Genomic DNA, 15,170 nt, shown 5'->3' on the forward strand with positions numbered 1-15,170 from the left:
ATGTTGGTACAGAGACCTTAATTATGTACAAATGTTGAAGTGCAAAGGTTAAAAAAATAAAAATCAATTTGTATTAGTATGAGGTGTGAAGAGTACATCTGTCCATCCATGTTCTTATCCAGTGTGTGTTGTGGGTGAGCTGAAGCCGATCCCAGTGACTTCGTGCAAGAGGCAGGGTACACATTGGGCAGGTCGCCAGTCTATCGCAGGGCGAACACAGAGTGACAGACAACCATTCACACTCACTTTCACACCTGTGGGTAATTTAAAGAGTAATCAGTCAATCTAATCCGCATGTCTTTGCACTGTGGGAGAAAACCAGAGTACCCAGAGGAAACCCATGCAAGCATGAGGAGAACATGCAAACTCCCCACAGAAAGGCCCCAGTGGACCAGGGGTTCAAACCCAGAACCGTATAGCTGGGAGGTGACAGTGGTAACCACGGCACCACCCTGTATAGTGTATGGAAATTCTGATATCCCATGTGAATCAATCATAATTACTCCAAACATCCTCCATCAACATTACTTATCACACATATGTCTGGATAAAAGGGCGGCACGGTGGTGTATATCTGTGACGAATCTCAGTCATCCAGGTACATAGTAATCTGTGGTTGGTTGAAGAGAGCAACTGGACTTGCTTGAAGATTCTTGAAAACGTTTCACCTCTCATCCTAAAGGCATCCTCAGTTCTGTCTGACTAATAGGGAGTATCCAGTATTTATCCTCTCATGGATCATCATAGAATCCGAATCAGAATGCTGATGGCTGCATTGTAGGTGGCTGATCACCCACCTCTGTTCAGTGATGATCGTTCCAGGTTGACAAAAATGAATGATCCTCTCTGGCTAAGATGTCTGCCAGTTTTCTGGAAGTCCTCTCATACTCCCGCACCAGTCGAAGGGATCTCATCCCAAAGTGCGTAGAAACATATCTGTGACGGTGGTGTAGTGGTTAGCGCTGCCGTCTCACAGCAAGAAGGTCCTGGGTTCGAGCCCCGTGGCCGGCGAGGGCCTTTCTGTGCGGAGTTTGCATGTTCTCCCCGTGTCCGCATGGGTTTCCTCCGGGTGCTCCGGTTTCCCCCACAGTCCAAAGACATGCAGGTTAGGTTAACTGGTGACTCTAAATTGAGCGTAGGTGTGAATGTGAGTGTGAATGGTTGTCTGTGTCTATGTGTCAGCCCTGTGATGACCTGGCGACTTGTCCAGGGTGAACCCCGCCTTTCGCCCATAGTCAGCTGGGATAGGCTCCAGCTTGCCTGCGACCCTGTAGAACAGGATAAAGCGGCTACAGATAATGAGATGAGATGAGATGTCTGGATAAACTAATCCTGTCAGAATCGGACTGTCCACCACCTGCTCGTGCTGCAAGTCAAAAGACCACAACAATTCGCTGATTTCTAGGAGAGATCCTATATTAAAAAACCTTTCCCCCCAAAAAAATATATTAATATTAATTATCAGGATCACAGCTCTGAGTGCTGACTTTTCATTTTGATTTAGACAATACTTTATTCATTATCTTAATAATTTTTATTTCCACTAACATATTAGGACCACACAGACATTTAGGAGGATTTTTGAAGCTTTTTGACGTTTAAACTTAATCAACTATCTCTAAACTTTTCTTTTCTAACGGTCCGGAAAGGGTTACAACTCAGAGCGGAAGTAGTTCTCTTACCCCGGAAGTGAATAGCGTCGAAAAAAAGAGAGAAACAACAAGGACAGCGACGTCAGGTAGCGAGTTGGCTAAGTATAAAATCAGTTTTTCTGATTATGAAATTGTCCAGAAGAAGATTTTACAACATGTTTCTGAAAGTTTGGATTAAATATTAGTCTTAAAGTGTAAGTGTTTATTTTAATGATCCTGTAAAAGTCGCAATGTTTGTGCTGAAATTGCAGTCTGGCCAATGAGGAGTGCTGTCATGGCACTTCGGGTTGTTGGGTTTTTTTTAAATAATAATAATAATAATAGGAAACTTTATGTATTTAGAGCGAATTGTTATGGTTGTGCAAATGCGTAAAAGGTAAACGTTGACGTTATTTGTGGCAGTAAACCAACAGCAGATTGATATGCAGCTCAATATCATCACAAACCTGCAGTACGACCAAAACAAACATGAAGGCGGAAGAGAAAATCACAACAATACAAAGAGGAAAGTGCAATAATATCAATACCCACAAGCACAGAGATGAACATCAGGTCTATTCCTGTCGTGCATGCAAATATTCGCTCATATTTAACTTCATGTTTGGATCATTGCCACTCGAAAGCAGCAGCACCATCAGACTGTAACTCGTCTCGTTGCTGAGTTTTGTTTCTGTATTCAGTTTGTAAATGTGAAGGAAAATCCTGTCCGAATGGAAGTGTGATGGAGTGATGATGTGATCCACTCGCTCCCTTTAGAGGAGTGTGTGTGTGTTTCACAATTTGGAAAGTCTGATTGTGTTGGCAGAATGTCAGGTGTTGAAATGTTTCCACAGAGCTGCTGGAACAAATGATATGAAGTTAGATTCCTGTGAATAGAAATGTGAATTTTGCATTCAAAAATTTTGAAGTCTGATTGAATTTCGTGGTGTGCAGAGTACACTGAATTTTAAGCTTGTAGGTGTGTGAGTGCCTGAATGTGTGAAATTCAAAATGAAGAAGGAGGAGAAGCCTTTTCTTTTGTCACATGCACGCTCAAGCACAGCAGAATTCCTCCTCTGCATTTAACCCATCTAAAACAGTGAAAACACACACAGCAGCGGGCAACTATGCTGCAGCACCCAGGGAGCGGTTGGGGGTTCGGTGCTTTGCTCAAGGGCACTTCAGCCATGATACAGAGGGAGGGGAAAGTGCTATTCATTCGCTCAACTCCTCTCACATTTTTTTTTGCTGGTTCCAGGAATCAAACCGATGACACTTTGGGCCTAAAGTGCAAAAATCCCAGTGGCTAGATGTGCTAAGCTAATAGAGACATACCCCAAGAGACTTGCAGCTGTAATTGCAGCAAAAGGTGGCTCTATAAAGTATTGACTTGGGGGGTGAATACCTATGAGCACTCCAGATTTCTGTTTAGGGGCGGCACGGTGGTGTAGTGGTTAGCACGGTTGCCTCACAGCAAGAAGGTTCCGGGTTTGAACCCAGCGGCCGGCGAGGGCCTTTCTGTGCAGAGTTTGCATGTTCTCCCCGTATCCGCGTGGGTTTCCTCCGGGTGCTCCGGTTTCCCCCACAGTCCAAAGACATGCAGTTAGGTTAACGTGGGGTGGCCTTGGGCTGAAGTGCCCTCGAGCAAGGTACCGAACCCCTGACTGCTCCCCCGGGTGCTCTAGTGTGGCTGCCCACTGCTCTGGGTGCGTGTGTTCACTGCTTCAGATGGGTTAAATGCAGAGGATGAATTTCACTGTGCTTGAAGTGTGCATGTGACAAATAAAGGTTTCTTCTTCTTCTAAAGCTGCTTCTCTAGCCTGAGTACAAGTCTAATCAATTTGTATTTAAAAAAAAAAAGAATTAAAGGCACAATTTATACACCAAGGCAACTCAAAGTGCTTCACACTGGCAAAGTGACAGAATAAAATGCATATAAAGAGTAAATAAGATAAAATAAGGTTGAAAGAAAAAGTGTAATTCTGTCTGTGGATTAATTCACATTGTTAGAATCACTGTCAAGGTAAAATCCGGTTTATTATCCAGCAGGCAAATGCAGTCGAACATAGAACAAAGTAAAAAGGCTATCATGTGTGAAAACGATCTTTATTTCATTATTCTAGTGTCATTATCAATCAAAATACAGAAATATCATCATCTTTCAGCTGCTCCCATTAGGGATTGCCACAGATCTGCATATTTGATTTGGCGTACGTTTTACACCGGATGCCCTTCCTGGTGCAACCCTCCCCAGTCTATCTGGGCTTGGGACCAGTACTGAGTATGTACTGGTTTGTGCAGCCCCAGTGACTGGGTATTTGACATAAGCTGCATGAACTGTGGGGGAAACTGGAGCATTCGGAGGAAACCCATGCAAACTCCACACAGTGAGGTTCGAACCCAGAACCTTCTTGCTGTGAGGCGACAGTGCTAACCACTGCACTACCATCTAGATCATGCCACAAGTGTTGTGTTTTAAACTGTTTAGAGACCTCAGCCTTGGAAAGGAGGGTTTAAATACAAAAGTTTTATCAATTTCTGTTCACATAAGTGTTATAGTAAAAAAATAATAATTTTTAAAAATATTTTTATGTATTGACCGATTCTGCTCTGAACTGCACCAAAATCTGATCTAAATTAATTTTGGTGACTCATGAGTGACCACTCTGTTTTGTTTGGTTCTGTTTCCAGGATTCATGGCATAATTCTGTCCAAATTAATCTGTGTGCCATAATGGACTGGATCAGTAATGTAAGTTATCAAGGTATCATGGCTAAGCTTGTCTTGAGCGTGTTATGCAGTGCTTAGCATCAGAACTTCCAAATTACTGTGCTAACCTGAGCCAGACATTTATTCATCCTCTTGGAGATTAGCAGATTGTGTGACGGGAAACGATGGACCCCTGAGCTTCTTCTGTTTCGGCTTTTTGAGAATGACAGACGTCATGGATGATCCAGAAGAGTTGAGCACCGGGATGCGTCCAGATGATGGATCAGCGAGTGAGAAAGTATGCGAGGAGACTGCGCCGAGTCTGTCAGAGGAAGTGGAAACATCACAGGAGGTGCTGGAGGATCCGAACTCTGAGTCCCACAGTGCGAAACAGCAAGAGGAATTGGAGAAGGTGGAAGAGAGCGGATATGCAAGGACGAATGGGGGTACGGATCAGCTGGAAGAAGACGGGAATGGTGTGTTTGATGAAATGGATGATGAGAAAGACGGTTGTAGGAATGCCACCGGAAAGGATGCATCTGGATCTCGGGGGAAGAAAGCAAAGTCGAGAAAAAGCAGCTCAGGTGATCAGTTTTCATCCTGGATGTCGTCTTCGTCCTTTTCCTCATCCTCCGGAGCAAGCAGACATAAACAGATCCGCCGGAGGAACCACCACCATCACAACCAGGGCCGCCTGAGAAGACAAACGGGCTTCCAGCTTATGGCAGCGTTCCGAGATTTCCTGTCTGAATCCGTCAGCCCGTGGAGTATATCCTGCATCCACATGGTGGTGGACCTGATTGTGTCTCTGACCCACCACTGCGGAGTCGTCGTCGAATCCGGAGCAATTGCACTTTATGACCTTGGCATGTTCATGCTCTTTAAGGTCACCGATGTCCCGGGAATGAAGCAGGATTTAAGACGAGTTGTGGATCGGACCCGGAGTTCGGGTGCAGCTCTGGCAGGCTGGGTTTGTAAATCCACGAGCTCTACACGCCGTGTGCTGGTTTCTGCTTTCAGTCTCATTAGTGGCGTAGTGTTCCTAAGTGCCGGGGTTGTGAGGAGTGTTGTGGAGAAGCTGGGTGGAGAAAGAGGCAGGCGATGGTGGCTCAGCCTTCAGAACTGCTGGATACTGAAGAAAGGAGTCGCGCTTATGGGCAGGATTAGAGGATGGCTGTGGAAACGTGGCTCCACACACATGACAGGGAATCCAGAGTCTCCATCCAGGACAGAGAGGAGTCAGCCTGGACAGGAGCTCGAGAGACTGCTGGCGTTGGCACAGGTAATGTTCATGTGCTCCTATTCCTGCGGATTGTTTATCATACGATGCACAGCAATATTCAATGAAAATGAATCAACGACCTCGTGCAGATCCCTGAAGATGAGCTGGACCCGTTTAACGTGTTGGGTGTGAACACGCACGCCACAGAGTCGGAGCTTAAGCGGGCCTATAGACAGCTGGCTGTACAGGTGAATAAATCAACACTTTATACACGCTTGCATTCTTATTCGTGATTGAAACAAGCAGTGTTAATGAGCGACTGATTAACCGTTAACCAACAAATTACACAATTTAGATCAATTCTGTTCCTGAAAATGTTTATAGTGTCTCCTCACTAGTTAATGGCAGTGTTTAGGGGCGTGGCTTTGTAGTGAACACTGAAGAAAGGGGCCTCATTGTTGGAACCTCCAAAATGGCATACTGCACCTTTAAAGCTCTAACTGCTGCTGTACATTTAGGTCCATCCAGATAAGAACAAGCACCCTCGAGCCGGCGAGGCCTTTAAAGTCCTTCGAGCAGCGTGGGACATCGTGAGCAACCCTGAGACCCGGCGCGAGTACGAGCTGTGAGTGCATCTTTACGGAATAAGAGTATCCTCGATTTTAAAGATGCTCATAACTCTGACGCCACAACATGATTTTTTTCTTTTAGGAAGCGAATGGCAGCGTCAGAGCTCTCCAAATCGATGAACGAGTTCCTGACAAAGCTGCAGGACGACCTGAAAGAGGCCATGAACACCATGATGTGCACCAAGTGTGAGGGAAAACATAAGTACGGCATTTTAAAACAAATTCCACAACAACACTGAGAAATGAGATGAGGGTTAAATCCAGAATTCTGCCCCTCAGTAATAAATGTGTGACTTTCATCAAAAATGTTGGCTTTTCATTCTTCATATCAGTGAAATCAGCAAGCAGCATGTTAACTTTGTGTTTTTATTCCATCGCTCTGTCTCGGTTTTGTCCTGCAGGCGGTTTGAGATGGATCGTGAGCCCCATGAAGCACGTTTCTGTGCTGAGTGTAATAAACAGCACAGTGCGGAGGAGGGAGACCTGTGGGCGGAGTCCAGCATGCTCGGTCTGAAGATCACCTACTTCGCCTTCATGGACGGCAAAGTCTACGACATTACTGGTATTTGGGTTTACACTGTTGCTGATATCACTGACTGCGTACATGTTGTTGTGCTTTTGTGTGTGTGTGTGTGTGTGCGTGCGTGCGTGCCAACCCAGCTCAGGATAAATAAAGTTTAAATGTTTGGTTTTTTTTGTATTGAATTGTACTGATGTGTGTTCTCCCACAGAGTGGGCGGGTTGCCAGCGAATAGGAATCTCCCCCGACACACACCGCGTCCCCTATCACATCTCTTTTGGCTCCAAAAGTAACAGTAGCTCCAACCGCCACAGGTAACAACCTTTATGCTTCACTAGTAATGAACAGCTACTGTATGGCAGAAACATGTAAAGCAGCCAGAAGTTTAATGAAACAATTTTTTGTGTGAAATGACTCGCTACTGAGTCTGACAAACAGGAGGCCACACCTCCTTCACTGGGACAGACACCCACAGGCCACGCCTCTTTCACTGAGACACACCCACAGGCCACGCCTCTTTCACTGAGACACACACACAGGCCACGCCTCTTTCACTGAGACACACACAGAGGCCACGCCTCTTTCACTGAGACACACACAGGCCACACCTCTTTCACTGACACACACACAGGCCACACCTCTTTCACTGACACACACACAGGCCACACCTCTTTCACTGACACACACACAGGCCACACCTCTTTCACTGACACACACACAGGCCACACCTCTTTCACTGACACACAGGCCACGCCTCTCTCACTGAGACACACACACAGGCCACGCCTCTCTCACTGAGACACACACACAGGCCACGCCTCTCTCACTGAGACACACACACAGGCCACGCCTCTCTCACTGAGACACACACAGGCCACGCCTCTCTCACTGAGACACACACACAGGCCACGCCTCTCTCACTGAGACACACACAGGCCACGCCTCTCTCACTGAGAGACACACACACAGGCCACGCCTCTCTCACTGAGAGACACACACACAGGCCACGCCTCTTTCACTGAGACACACACACAGGCCACGCCTCTTTCACTGAGACACACACACAGGCCGCCTCTCTCACTGAGACACACACACACAGGCCACGCCTCTCTCACTGAGACACACACACACAGGCCACGCCCCTCTCCCTGAGACACACACACACACAGGCCACGCCTCTCTCCCTGAGACACACACACACAGGCCACGCCTCTCTCACTGAGACACACACAGAGGCCACGCCTCTCTCACTGAGACACACACACAGGCCACGCCTCTCTCACTGAGACACACACACAGGCCACGCCTCTCTCACTGAGACACACACAGGCCACGCCTCTCTCATTGAGACACACACACAGGCCACGCCTCTCTCACTGAGACACACACACAGGCCACGCCTCTCTCACTGAGACACACACAGGCCACGCCTCTCTCACTGAGACACACACACAGGCCACGCCTCTCTCACTGAGACACACACACAGGCCACGCCTCTCTCACTGAGACACACAGGCCACGCCTCTCTCACTGAGACACACAGGCCACGCCTCTCTCACTGAGACACACACAGGCCACGCCTCTCTCACTGAGACACACACAGGCCACGCCTCTCTCACTGAGACACACACACAGGCCACGCCTCTCTCACTGAGACACACACACAGGCCACGCCTCTCTCACTGAGACACACGCACAGGCCACGCCTCTCTCACTGAGACACACGCACAGGCCACGCCTCTCTCACTGAGACACACGCACAGGCCACGCCTCTCTCACTGAGACACACGCACAGGCCACGCCTCTCTCACTGAGACACACGCACAGGCCACGCCTCTCTCACTGAGACACACGCACAGGCCACGCCTCTCTCACTGAGACACACGCACAGGCCACGCCTCTCTCACTGAGACACACGCACAGGCCACGCCTCTCACTGAGACACACGCACAGGCCACGCCTCTCACTGAGACACACGCACAGGCCACGCCTCTCTCACTGAGAGACACGCACAGGCCACGCCTCTCTCACTGAGAGACACACGCACAGGCCACGCCTCTCTCACTGAGAGATACACGCACAGGCCACGCCTCTCTCACTGAGAGACACACGCACAGGCCACGCCTCCTTCACCAGCTTATATGCATAAGCAAAACAACATTTCCTCTCTCTCTCTCAGATCTCCCTCAGGCCATACCCCAGCTCCAGGCTCTCCCTCTGACCTGCACGATTTCTTCAGCCGTATTTTCCAGGGTGCACCGGGCAGCGATGCCTCACCCAACGGTGGATTTTTCTCACCAGGATCCACCCCGAATCACCCCGGGGGGGCCAGCTCAGGACCGCCTCCTCAGTCTGGCTTTTTTACGCAGCGAGGAGAGACGGGCGAGAGCTGGAGTGATGGAGGAAAAGGACAGCGTAGGAGGAAAAAAGCACGCAAGCCTTTTCAGCGCTGAGCGCCAGCACAATGAGCTATGATGGCCACGGAGTAGACAACGGACTGAGGCGCCACCTGTGTTCTGTTCTCGACAGACACCAGACAGGTCGAAGGAAAGAACGGAGGGGTCTGTGATTGTGCACGAGGTCATCTCTGTGCCAACAGGAAATCAAGGAGATGACAGTTTGTGGAAGAAAAATGAAACAATATCAAAGTGGTTTTTTTTTTTAAATGAGCTCATCCATGCAGAAAAACAATTGCCCATGGCTTTTTTTTTTAATTTGTTTTGCTTCCTGTCATTCAGGTAGCCTTTCTCAATGAAGACTGTGTCATTTTTTTGTGTCAGTGTTTTACGATTCTTCTTAACAGTCGGCCATGAAGACACCTCAGGGATGATCAGATGGTCTGCAAGGGCAGAAAGACACACACAGCTTGTAACGCCACCACGACGATCGTCCGTAGTGTTTCAGTTTCATTCATACTTGAATTTATTTTGCGATATCTGTTTTTAAAGTATGAGTTTTGCCTTGTTTGAAGCAGAGGTTAGACGTGAGGTGCAGAGAAATGTCCTTAAACCTCCGCTAACATTTATTATTGGATTATAAAGAGTCAAAATATTGTTTTGTTTTTTTGTTTGTTTGAAATGAAGTCTTCTAAAACCAAAACTGGCATTTTTCTAAATTATCAAATGACAAATTAAAGCAAGAGTTCAACTAAAAATACTCCACAATTTCTCACTGACCAGGAAAGTAGTCAATCAGCTAAGGCATGTTTGATGTCTGGAATTTGCTTCTTTAACCAGTGCTTACTCTTGTAACAGAACAAAGCAACAGGCAACAAGTGAGATGTTCTTGAAAGACTCTACAGAAGGCAGTCATGGGCCGTGTCCTACTTTGGACCGCCCTGCATAGGGTTCATCACTTCAGAACAGCTTGTGACCTTTGCATGGGTGACATCCAAAACCACTACTTTAGTTCTTTCCTGCTTTTAGTTTCCACTTTGTGTTACAATTTCACGCTCAGAAAATGGAAAAAAATAACCAGTGGCTTTATTTTTTAAACAAAGGCAACATGATAATGCTTGTAAACTTTATAACCACGTAGAAGTGATAAGCTGATAGGCCACGCCCACAAGAGACTGCCTAGTGTGAACACAGGATTAGTTTAAACTTTAAGGATAACGTAGCTACTGTGCCAAGTAATGATAGTTTGTCTCATCCAGATCTCCAATCCATAAATGAAAATTGTAAATGAGGCTCAATACAAAGACGAATTATAACTTTTTTTTTAAAACGAAATGAAACATTTCATCGCCTGACAGATGTATTTGCACTTTTTTGGGTGAAACAGATTTCCATTAATCGTTAAATCTGAACTTGTCTTGGCTGAATGACTGCATTTAGGTTAAGAGGGACATTGTGGATGTTTCGTTTTTTGGTGAAAACACTCATGACACTGCATCATGACTTTCTGAAAATTTATGCCTGGGAAGGGAAAAAAACTAAAGCCCTCTCCACTTGTTTGGAACGAACTGAAGTAAACGAAGCACTTTGAAAGAGAGGTGAAAGTAGAGGTGTGTGTGTTGGAAATGAGCACAGAAAAGTCACGTGAAAAAGAATGACAGCGTGCGTTAATATTCAGTGCTCAGTGACGTAGCCAACGTGTTTATTCATTCATCTTCAGCAAATGTGTTATTCTGGTCAAAATAATTTGTCCATATAATTAAATAAAGTAGGTCAGAGTAAGATTTCCTTCGTTCACACACACACCTCGGAAAGAGTTACGCTAATCGAGATGGTTTCTACATTTCTTTCATTTCACATTTTTCTCAAAGTAACCAATGATGTTAATATTATCGCTGAAACAGAACTGTGCTCGAATTCCATATCATTCAAATCCTGAGAAAAAAAACAAAATCTTCACTATGATTCTCATGAGACAGTCACTTTAGAGTCACGTCACACAGACACAGGTAGTGCACGCGCTAACAGAATACGTGACTGGTTTTATTTTAATACTGTGATGTGTTTTGAGGAAACTGTGTCCAGATTGATGAATATTAATGAGCCTGATTAGCCTTAAACAAATGAAGCAGTTCTGTTTAAGAGATACAGCATGTGTGTTGGTCCTCCATGTCTTCGTTGCACTGTCACGTCTCCTACAGAGTGAGACCGTACAGAACGTGCTGGAGATTAGACATGTGCCAATACAGTAGATCGCAAAAATATTGGTATTAAGGTCACTGCGTTGTTGTCCCACCCAGGGTGCGTAAGGACAGAGCGGTTTAGGTACCAAACGTTCCTTATTGAGTTTAAGAAAGCTTAACAAAATCCTGGTGGTTATGATGTCATATGATTAAGCCCTGCTCTCACTGACGCTAATTAACGCCTGTCATGGTGGTACAGTGTTGTGCTAATACCATAAAAGGATAAAAATTTTGGAAAGAATTTGTGATGGAAATGTTTATTCACTGCACGTGTTTAATCTCAACTCTGGGTCTGAATACCGTCGAGATTTTTGTCATGTTTATTAAATTGGATTTTATTTTAGCTTGGATGTCGAGTTGTAGCTGAATTTTTTTATCGTTAACGTTGCACAGTGTGTTTTGTAAAACAGTGTTTGATTTGATTTTTTTAAAAAAGTTGATTAATTTCATGTACAATTTGATTTGCTCTGATGGCAGTGTGAATGCTTTACTTTATATCCGACTGTAACCAGCGCGCCTGATGATGGCGCCATGGATCCGGATCACAGAACGTCCCAGAACAAGAAATTAATTTAAACCCGTATGCAAAAAGATTTATAGAATTTTAAAAAAGTCTCAGACAATCATTATAATAATAATAAATAAATAAATGGTGCGGGACACTTTTGGAGTCTTGAAGGCTTATTTCATTTCATCCAGTTCTCATAATGATTCATTGCTGCTTATTTTCATTGTTTCATATTAAAGTTGATTTCTGTAACTTCAAAGTCTCTTGTCATAATGTTTTACTTTTTTTTTTCAGTTTAATCGTAACAGCATATCATTGTGGAAACTGACGTGCTACTAACACTTCATGGAGAAATCAGGCAGCGATGCAGCAGCGCTTTAGTCTTTTAGTCTGCACATTGCTGGAAAATAGTGAGTGAGATGTTTTCAGGGGTGTTGTGTTCTTATAATCTATAAAGATCTCTATGTAACAGTAATGACCGAAGATTCATTTTGTATGAATACAAGTGTAATTTAAAAAAAAATCATTAATAAGTTCACATCAAGAAGTAAAGTAGGTTTCCTCATTTTCTTTGAAATAAGCTATGAGTGGTTTAATAAGTGTTCAGTATCACACTGTTTTAGCATTAGTGAGGAAAGAGCTGTTCAGATGGATCTGTTTTTCACACTGTGAATAGTCAAGAAGAAATGATAAAAGTGGCTTTTTGAAATTATAGTTCGTTATATTTGCTCTGGTGGAGCCGGGAATGGAAGTGAAGTGGACTTGAAGTTCCCTCTAAAACACTCACTATACATACAGGAATCATATTTTAAAAAGGTCTACATATGATGTCTAGTTTATAGTGAAGAATCTGGATGTGTTTGTGTAAATATTTTATTTAGGAGAAAGCTGTGCAGTGTGAAATAATCATCCATAACTGTTCACACACTAAAACCGCACACTGCTGCCACCTAGTGGCCATTCACAGAACTGCACTGTTTAACAGGCAGGAGTCCATTTACTACACACACACTTCACCTCACTGACAGCTCATTAACACTCCTCTTCACCTGTTTCTGTTACTTTTTGGCAGGTTGCAATATTTTTAAGGGCACTATTACCACTTTACTGACACTCAGGACAAAGTCCTGTCTCTGTGCGTTATAAATAATATTTATTACACACTACACATGCTACTACACCTAAATTAATTGTAATTTTAAAGAATGCTACTTTGTACTCTGTTTTATATATATATATATATATATATATATATATATATATATATATGTAGAGAACTGCTCAAACACTACAGCTGTACACAGGGGCGCCGCCAGAAATTTTGGGCCCCATGAAAGATTAGAATCTTGGGCCCCCCAACTTTGCCCACCCTCGTCACAATTGCACTATTGTCATTATTTGACTTTTGATAGCCCATGGACCTTGAGTTTGTGACTTTGTTATTACATTTTATGTATTAACCTACCAGGGACTAGATGAAAACTGGTCAGTGACTAATTCTGGTGCATTTACAATCACAAATGAAAATTCAAGATTTTGCCACATGCCTTCTTGTGCTAGGACAATTGGTAGTGAAATGTGTGATGTGACTGCTAATAAATCACAGAAAAAGTTTTCTACCCAGCATCAAAATACCTATGGAAATCCCATGGATTGTTATGTGTTAGGTAGAAAGCTGTGTGTACTGTTCTGCAAAAAGGGAATATGTTCAAAGCAAAGTGTGTCTAGACAGAAATTTGAGCGTAACATTCCACACATGTAACCATGTCAAACACTTGACTGGTGTCCGTTATTAGCAACACTTTAATCTAGCAAACTGTATATGGCGCTCGCTCATTAAAAACTTCAGTCCTAAAGCATTTATGGGTTGTATTGCTGCTTACCTCCTTCTCCAAAGGGGGGTTCAGTGGTTTGGTAGGGCGGAGGTCCCCCTGAGGCTGAATCTGTGCATATTTAGGGCACCCCATTAGTTATGAAACTGGTTATTAGCACTAGTTATTAGCACCAGCATAACGTAATATTTCATCTTGTTTATCACACAAGTCAGTTCAGTTATTAAAATGGAAAAAATGTCACTGTACAAACTGTAAAAGTGTTCTCTTGATAGGCTAATCCAACCACGTTCATACTGTTCATTTACCATTCGCTAATATTTTGAACACACGTGAGCGATAGCTACCTTTCTTTGGGAAAAACTGAGTGACCAGTTGCCTGTCTCTCCGGTCCCTCTCAGCTTTCAGCTGCCTTTCTTTACGTTTTTGACAGCCACTCTTCATATTTAGCGATCATAGACTGTACGCACTCCACTGCTGGCTGGCTGGCTGGCTGCTGCACCGCGACACAGCAGCAAGTAGCGTTGCACTGATCAGCACACAGATTTAACGCATCGCGCTTCTACCAGAACTGGACCGTACCATTTCGCAAAAGGGGGAGGGTTAGATGACAATATGTTGAAGAACTCAAGAAATAGACAACCTTGTTCAATTAGCTCATTTTACCAGATGGAATATTGCATTGTTGTTATTTCAAAAGTCTTATTAAAATCATTAAAAGCATATTATCAGCCTCTTAAAGGGCCCCATGGCAGTGCTGGGCCCCTAGAATTGTTCTAACCTTTCCCCCCCTGGCGGCGCCCATGGCTGTACACACCTATTATTCACTTGTTCACATATTCCAGTGTTTACAGTTAGGATCTGCATTTTACTTACATACTAACTGGGCACGGTGGTGTAGTGGTTAGCGCTGTCGCCTCACAGCAAGAAGGTCCTGGGTTCGAGCCCCGTGGCCGGCGAGGGCCTTTCTGTGCGGAGTTTGCATGTTCTCCCCGTGTCCACGTGGGTTTCCTCCGGGTGCTCCGGTTTCCCCCACAGTCCAAAGACATGCAGGTTAGGTTAACTGGTGACTCTAAATTGACTGTAGGTGTGAATGTGAGTGTGAATGGTTGTCTGTGTCTATGTGTCAGCCCTGTGATGACCTGGCGACTTGTCCAGGGTGTACCCCGCCTTTCGCCCGTAGTCAGCTGGGATAGGCTCCAGCTTGCCTGCAACCCTGTAGAACAGGATAAAGCGGCTAGAGATAATGAGATGAGACTAACTGGGCATGCACACCTTATATACTAATATATTCTGCATATTCTGTATACAGGGCCGGCTCTAGGTCTTTGGCTGCCCTAGGCGAGATTGAGTTTTGGTGCCCCCCCCCCCAAGAAAAAAAACCCTCTAATAACATCTAAATAACACTTTAATCTAATCACTCTATTCTATTACTATTAAACAATGTACGGTGCATGGACAATAAACAAGAAGTCATTTT

At 44.7% G+C, this 15,170-nt stretch overlaps 1 protein-coding gene across 3 annotated transcripts; it reads left to right on the plus strand.

The window, feature by feature from the left end:
* The first annotated feature begins 1,682 nt into the window (after positions 1-1,682).
* On the plus strand, positions 1,683-12,110 carry dnajc14 (DnaJ (Hsp40) homolog, subfamily C, member 14). Of its 3 annotated transcripts, none has more exons than XM_060909809.1 (8): positions 1,683-1,738; positions 4,323-5,622; positions 5,712-5,810; positions 6,081-6,187; positions 6,274-6,393; positions 6,593-6,753; positions 6,923-7,025; positions 8,891-12,110. In XM_060909809.1, exons 2-8 carry the CDS (start codon positions 4,564-4,566, stop codon positions 9,162-9,164), a joined length of 1,923 nt encoding a protein of 640 aa, XP_060765792.1. In that variant the 5' UTR covers positions 1,683-1,738; positions 4,323-4,563; the 3' UTR covers positions 9,165-12,110. The 3 variants fall into 3 exon arrangements, with proteins under 3 accessions (XP_060765792.1, XP_060765794.1, XP_060765793.1); XM_060909811.1 differs by having other exon boundaries at positions 1,704-1,754; XM_060909810.1 differs by having other exon boundaries at positions 1,717-1,846.
* Positions 12,111-15,170: the final 3,060 nt, after the last annotated feature.

The sequence above is a fragment of the Neoarius graeffei genome, chromosome 26 (genome assembly GCF_027579695.1).
Source record: "Neoarius graeffei isolate fNeoGra1 chromosome 26, fNeoGra1.pri, whole genome shotgun sequence".
NCBI lineage: Eukaryota > Metazoa > Chordata > Actinopteri > Siluriformes > Ariidae > Neoarius > Neoarius graeffei.

Excerpts from the sequence above, each read along its gene's own strand:
- dnajc14 (XM_060909809.1), top strand. The coding sequence starts at position 4,564 with ATGACAGACGTCATGGATGATCCAGAAGAGTTGAGCACCGGGATGCGT. Across the intron at positions 5,623-5,711 it reads GACTGCTGGCGTTGGCACAG|ATCCCTGAAGATGAGCTGGA; the intron begins GTAATGTTCATG and ends GACCTCGTGCAG. Across the intron at positions 6,188-6,273 it reads ACCCGGCGCGAGTACGAGCT|GAAGCGAATGGCAGCGTCAG; the intron begins GTGAGTGCATCT and ends TTTTTCTTTTAG.